The 7,025-nt window shown below is 54.7% G+C and overlaps 1 protein-coding gene across 1 annotated transcript; it reads left to right on the forward strand.

Annotated features, from left to right (window-relative positions):
* Window positions 1-2,715: 2,715 nt before the first annotated feature.
* Window positions 2,716-3,693, forward strand: LOC308228533 (olfactory receptor 14A16-like; the record flags this gene model as incomplete). Its single annotated transcript, XM_080631914.1, has 1 exon — window positions 2,716-3,693. One exon carries the CDS (start codon window positions 2,716-2,718, stop codon window positions 3,691-3,693), a length of 978 nt encoding a protein of 325 aa, XP_080488040.1.
* Between the last annotated feature and the right edge of the window lie 3,332 nt (window positions 3,694-7,025).

Genomic DNA, 7,025 nt, shown 5'->3' on the forward strand with positions numbered 1-7,025 from the left:
AGGAGGTCCGGGTGAAAAACATTCTCTCAGCACCTTGGATGCTGCCCCTTTGGTCTCATGGACAGGTAAGGGTGTAGTCTGCAAAGACCCTAACCCCTGACTTGATCCCCATCCAGTGCCGGTTGTTCCCCTTTCCCATCCAGGGTCCTTTCTCAAAGCACACAGTCCTGAGAGATCTTGCTGGTGGTAACTGAGGCAAAGAGGAGATAGGCTATCTGAGATCTACCTGCATGTACTCTTGCTTTATTTAGTGGTGGTCCTGTGTTACCTTGTTTCTTCTTTAACTGTTCCTGAAGTAGGAGCATCTCATCCTGGTGCTCTTCAATTCCTGTTTGAGCTTGTCTGAGATTTGCTATGACCCATCGCTGTGCATAAAGGATGCTGTCTCTGAAAGCCAGATGTAGCCAAGCACACAGTTAAAATGCTTGGGCTGTTCCTTAGCTGAATCATCAAGGGAGTGAGTAAAGACCCTGCAGTGATGTACTTTGTGTTCACTCACTGCCTGCAGCTAAAGGGTGGCAGAAAGGACAGACCTGGCATCACTGATAGCAACTGATGCCTGATGCCTCTGAGCGCTTACAAGAATATTCCCAACGATATTGCCTTGTCTCTATATCAGCCTGCACGTATCTTTGGCCTGTCTCTATAACTTGCATGTAACTTTGACCAGCCCTGTAATGCCAACTGTCACCAGAGATTTGCACCCAGACACCTCACTCCTGGCCCCCATCAATGTTAATGCTGAGACAAAGAGCTCCCTCATGTAGGTGCCTTTTCAAGGAAGACCTGACCAGAGGCAGGAGGAATCCTACCTCCTGTGGGTTTGTGGTGTTCATGGGAGGGAGCTGAGTCCCCTTCCAGTCCCAGGCCTACAGACTGAGGAGGACATGCCTCAGCTAACCAGGGGGAATCCACTCCATCAGCAAGGGTAAAGGAGATCCCAGCCTGTCTTTGTCTGTCTGTCCTAATGATGGGACAAGAAACAGGCTGCCCACAGAAGTGGTTGTGTCACCATTTCTGGAGGCCTTTAAAAGACATGGAGATGTGGCACTTGTTGACATGGGTCAGTGGTGGACTTGACAGTGCTTGGTTAATAGAGTTAAGAGTTGATCTTACGGGTCTTTTTGAATCTAAATGATTCTGTAATTGTGAGAAACTTTGTTTACACCAAACTCCATCTCTCAGCAGAGAAATGACACTGCAGGCAGGCAGTGTGTCTGCCAGCTGAGGGAGGGAACATCAGTGCATGCTTCATGCTGTTTCCCATGGGGTTCCTCTAGAGCTCCAGGGAGCCCTGGAGGGAGCCCAGAGGGGCAGAGGCAGAGCCACTTTGGGCTGGGCCTCTCCTGATGAGCTGGGACCAAGGGGAGACCTGTGAGCCTCAGAGAGCTTAAAGGCACTTGGCAGTGGAGGATGCTGAGAGCTCCCTGCAGGAGAAACCTTCCCAGCCCTGTGCATGGTAAGGCTCTGGGTGCAGGGCAATGCAGCTGCAGTTCCTGGAGGGATCTGCTCAAGCTGCTGCCTGGGACAGTCCATGGGATCTGTCAGGAGGACTCTTTTGGTTTCTCTGTGTAGATAAGGAGCAGGATGTGCTGCAGAGCAGGGCTTCCCTCTGCACCATGCGAGGGACAGGACAAGGCAGGTCCCTTGTCCCGGGGCTGGCTGCAGGCTGTGAATGTGGGTGTGCAGGCAGGGGTGCCCAGCGCTGTCCTTGGGAGCAGGGTGCCTGCAGCCCAGGGGCTGTGTGCAGGGGCAGGGACTCTGCTGCCTGCCAGGGTCAGCACTCAGCCTGCCCCGGAGCTCCCCACGGCGCTGGGGGAGAGGCGCTGGAGGTAAGCAACAACCCCTGGCAGGGCAGTAGAAGTGTTCTTGTGCACTGGAGAGGGTGCTGTGTGGGTCAGGGCTGCTCAGAGAGATGTGGATCTCATCTCTCTGAGCACGTTTGCAGAGGGTCCTTCTGAAAGACACTGAGGCAGCGATTGGAATTTCCTTCTCTGCTTTGGAGAAGGCACCGAGAGTCTTGTCAGGACTTGTGTGAGCTGCTGCTGAGCCCCTGCAGAGGCAGAGCTGCCCCTGGGCAGAGCCCTGCTGCCGGGAGGGGTGTGCAGGGCAGAGCTGAGCACACAGCCCATGGGATGGGCTCTGGGAGCACTGAGAGGGAGCAGAGCTGGGCCCAGAGCAGCAGCTCCTGGCAGGGACAGCTCCAGGCAGCAGAGACATGGGCAGGGAGTGGGGGGAAAGTGCAGCCCAGGCCTGGGGAGGGTGCGTTCAGGCAGCTCTCTTGGTGCCTGGCACTGGAGGTGGCTGCTGGCCATGCTCTGCTGGGCAAGGAGCTGACTGTCCCTCTGGAAAGTGCAGGGCAGCTGAGAACCAGACTGATGGACTCTGCAGCAACCTTGAGTAGGCACGAACCCACAGACAGCTGAGCCCTTTTTTCTGTCCCATGCTCAGACTCTTCAAAGTCGCCTTCAAAAATTTATTTAGGAATTTTGTCCCTAAAAGAGTAACTCTTCAGCTGTGACACTGGGAAAAGCAAAGAAACCAAACAACCTCAGAGACAATCATGAGCAAGTCACGCTGAGCCTCTCCTATGCAGATCGAAAGTGTTGACAGTTGTGAGTGTGTAAATTGAACTTCTGTATCTGACATCCCTCCTGTCCTAACCTGTCACTGCCTTTTTCTCCTGTGAGAGTGCCCCATGCCCAGAGGCAGCAGATGTCCAACGGCAGCTCCATCACCCACTTCCTCCTCCTGCCATTCGCAGCCAGGCGGGAGCTGCAGCTCTGGCACTTCTGGCTCTTCCTGGGCATCTTCCTGGCTGCGCTCCTGGGCAACGGCCTCATCATCACCAGCACAGCCTGCGACCAGCACCTCCACACCCCCATGTACTTCTTCCTCCTCAACCTCTCCCTGCTGGACCTGGCCTGCATCTCCACCACTGTCCCCAAATCCATGGCCAATTCCCTGTGGGACACCAGGGCCATCTCCTACACAGGTTGTGCTGCACAGCTCTTTTTCTTTCTCTTTTTCATTTCAGCAGAGTTTTCTCTCCTCACCACCATGTCCTACGACCGCTACGTGGCCATCTGCAAGCCCCTGCACTACGGGAGCCTCCTGGGCAGCAGAGCTTGTGTCCACATGGCAGCAGCTGCCTGGGGCGCTGGGTTTCTCACTGCTCTGCTGCACACAGCCAATACATTTTCACTGCCCCTCTGCCGAGGCAATGCTGTGGAGCAGTTCTTCTGTGAAATCCCCCAGATCCTCAAGCTCTCCTGCTCACATTCCTACCTCAGGCAAGTTGGGCTTCTTGTGCTAAGTTTCTGTTTGGGACTTGGCTGTTTTGTGTTCATTGTGGGGTCCTATGTGCAGATCTTCAGGGCTGTGCTGAGGATCCCCTCTGAGCAGGGACGCCACAAAGCCTTTTCCACGTGCCTCCCTCACCTGGCCGTGCTCTCCCTCTTTGTCAGCACTGGTACCTTTACCTATTTGAAGCCCCCCTCCATCTCCTCCCCATCCCTGGATCTGGTGCTGTCAGTGCTGTACTCGGTGGTGCCTCCAGCAGTGAACCCCCTCATCTACAGCCTGAGGAACCAGGAGCTCAAGGATGCTGTGAGGAAGCTGCTGACTGGATGTGTTTCAGCAGCCATACGCTGCCTGCTGTCCTCTCCAAAAGGCTTCCATTGTAGGTCCTGACAGGCCAAGTCTGTCTTTGCTGCTTTAGATTTGTTTTCCTGTTTCAATTTTTGATGATGTTGTGTTCATAGAAATGTCAGTTTTCATCTCCTCCTGCTTAAGTAGCCGCTCGTGTTGTGTGACCCACAGACTATGTGTCAGAGGGGGCTCTCACAGTATTTGAGTTCAATAAATGATCCTGCAGCAACTTCCTCTCTGTGCTATGTCCTCCCATGGCAGGAATGAAGGGGAATGAAATCAGCTTTCTGGGTGCTCCAGCTCCGGGATGGCTGCTCTGTGCCTGGAGCAGGAAGAGCTCTTGAGGAGCCCAAGGGCCAGGGCTGTTGTGCTGGTGTGGGGAGATGGGATGGCATGGGGGGGCTGCAGAGCTCTCAGGGTGTCCTGGGCAGGAGAGCAGGGGACACAGGGGTCCCTGCAGGGGACTCCCCTGCAATGGCCCAGGCTGGGGCTGCCTGGCTGGGAGCAGCCCATGGGAAAGGGCTGGGTGGGCAGGAGCTGGACAGGAGGCAGCGTGTGCCCTGGCAGCAAGGGAGGACAGCAGCATGGCGGGCTGTATGACCAGGAGCACGGCAGGAGAACAAGGGAAGGGATGCTCTGGAATACTCCATCCAGGTTTCAGATCCCAAATTCAGGAACGCTATTGACAAGCAGGAGTGGGTATAGCAACGGATCCTCAAGACAGGTGGGGAGACTGGAGTATAGTGGTTGTTGGGAGATGCTGGGGGAGCTGGACTTGTCCATCCCAGAGAAGGGAAGGCTGATGGGGACCTGAGATCTTGGGAAGGGAAGGCTGTTGGGGACTGGCTGCCTGTACCGCCAAGGACGACATGGAGAATACAGAGCCAGGCTCCTCACCATGGTGCCTGGTGGGAGGACAAAAGGCAATGGGGGATAGTGACAGAGGAGAGGTTGAGCCAGGACATAAGGAAACCTTGTTCCCATAGGCTCAGGCAAGTGCTGCATCAGGTCACCCAGAGAGGCTGTGCAGTCTCTGGCCTTGGGGATTTCCAACTCAGACTGAATCAAGCCTTGAACCACTTTCTCTGACCCTGTTCCTGATGGCTTGGTCTTGAGACCTCCTGGGGTCCTTTCCAACCTCTGTTCTCTTATGATCCTACAATGATGGGGTTGTAAAAGGCCACAGAGATGCCACGAGGGCTGAAACAATTCTGTGATGAAGACATGTTGAGAGATTTGAGTGTTCAACCTGGAAAAGAGAAGGTTCTAGGGAGACATCTTAGCAATCTGCCCATAGCTAACCAGGGCCTACAAGAAATCCGGAGAGGGGCTTTTTACAAGGGTCTGCAGTGACACGACGAGGGGGAATGGATTTAAGGTGGAAAAAGGGTGATTTAGCTTGGACATTCAGAGGAAGCTGTTCCCTCTGAGGATGGTGGGACACTGGCACAGGGTGCCCAGAGAAGATGTGGCTGCCCCATCCCTGGCAGAATTCAAGGCCAGGTTGGATGTGACTCATCTCTGAAGAAGTGCTTTGCCCAGCTCTGAAGTTCACAAGCGATGTCAGATGAAATCCAATGTAATTGTAAAGTTCTCTACATGTACTCATGACTCAGATGAGTCTGGGTTGCAGGAGAGAGGCTCAGCATGGCTTTAGAGTCATTTGAATGGTGTTATTTATTTACTGGCATAACACTGCTGAGGTTTTCTTTTGGGGGGGATAAAACATTCTCTGTATGACTGAAAATCAGAAAAGTATTGAAACAGGGAGAAGTTCTCAGCTCTTTGTAGCTTAGTGCAGAGCCAGGAGAGCTGCAGTGTCCATCAGTCCTTTCCCATTTGCCCTCTGCTCAAACTTCCACTGCCTGTAAGATGCCTTCACACACACATGGATTTCAAGAACCCCCACAAACACCTGTCCTGTGCTGAGAGCAGGGCAGCACGGTTTCAAAGGGCAGATCACGGAGCTCTCATGGGGAGAAGCAAAGGACTGTGCCCAGCAGAGCATGGCCAGCAGCCACCTCCAGTGCCAGGCACCAAGAGAGCTGCCTGAACGCAGCCTCCCCAGGCCTGGGCTGCCCTTTCCCCCCACTCCCTGCCCATGTCTCTGCCGCCTGGAGCTGTCCCTGCCAGGAGCTGCTGCTCTGGGCCCAGCTCTGCTCCCTCTCAGTGCTCCCAGAGCCCATCCCATGGGCTGTGTGCTCAGCTCTGCCCTGCACACCCCTCCCGGCAGCAGGGCTCTGCCCAGGGGCAGCTCTGCCTCTGCAGGAACCTCACACCTGGCACTCCATGGATCCATCAATGGTCAATGGAGAAACATGGTCACCCCCTGAGGAAAGCCTGGAGAGCTCCTTAACTCTTCAGGGAGTTACTGGTGGCAATGAGCAGTGTGCAGGGAGGTGAGGGAGGGTGGAGGGAAGTCAGCAAGAAGCAAGGTGATGGTTCAGGGCTTTAACCAATCCTTACAAGCAGGACGGAGCCCAGCAATGGAGAGCAGTTGATGTCTGTAGGTGGAGGAGGAGGAGGTGTTCCTGGAGTGTGGCTGCAGAGCCTGGACAAACCAGAGGCTGTCTGAGAAGTTTCCCTCATGGGAACATGCCTCAGCGTGGCACATGGGGAATGCCCACTGCTGGGGGTGCCTGAACACTGCTCCTCATGCCCCAGGAGCCGACCTTCCTGTCTGCCTCTCCTGCACTGCCCAAACTTGCCTGGAATGCAGGATCCATCCCTGAGCCTGGAGAATGCAGGAACCTCCTGCAGTGAGGGGTCACTGCTGCAGGGGAAGTGCAAAGCTTCTGTGAGACACCTGTGAGTGTGGGCAGAGAGAGGGGTGTGCGCAGCAGAGAGGGTGCTACAGGCAGGAAGCTGTCCCAGATGGGGTGCCCTGTCCCCACAGCATGGGGTACCTTGCACCCAAGGACACCACCTTTCCTTCTGGCTCTTGCCAGGAAGTTCTCAATCCAGACCATTCCCTTTTCCCACTGCTCTCCCATGGTGCTTAGTTCTCTATCCTGATGGCATCACCCATTCCTCTAGAAGCCTCCTTTAGATGGCCTTGCTGAGGGATATTCACTCCACCTGCTGAATTGACACTATAGTAGCAGCCTACAACTACTTGCAATGTGGCTTCAGAGATGATGGAGGTTTTCTTGCTAGCAGGAAGAGAAGGAAACCTCTGCAAAGTGCAGCTTGGAAGGTTCAGACTCAAAGTTAGGAAAGAGAAATGTCTCTCAAAAGGTGGAGTTGTGGTGCAAGGGGTCACCCAGAGGGAGTCTGGCTCAGCCCATGGCTTTGTGTTTCAAGGAGCAGACAGCGATGGGTGCAGAGATGTGACTGAAGGTACAGAAATGCCAGGTGAGAGCCAGGTGGGAAAG

Source organism: Psittacula echo, assembly GCF_963264785.1.
Source record: "Psittacula echo genome assembly, chromosome: 19".
Taxonomy (NCBI): Eukaryota; Metazoa; Chordata; class Aves; order Psittaciformes; family Psittacidae; genus Psittacula; species Psittacula echo.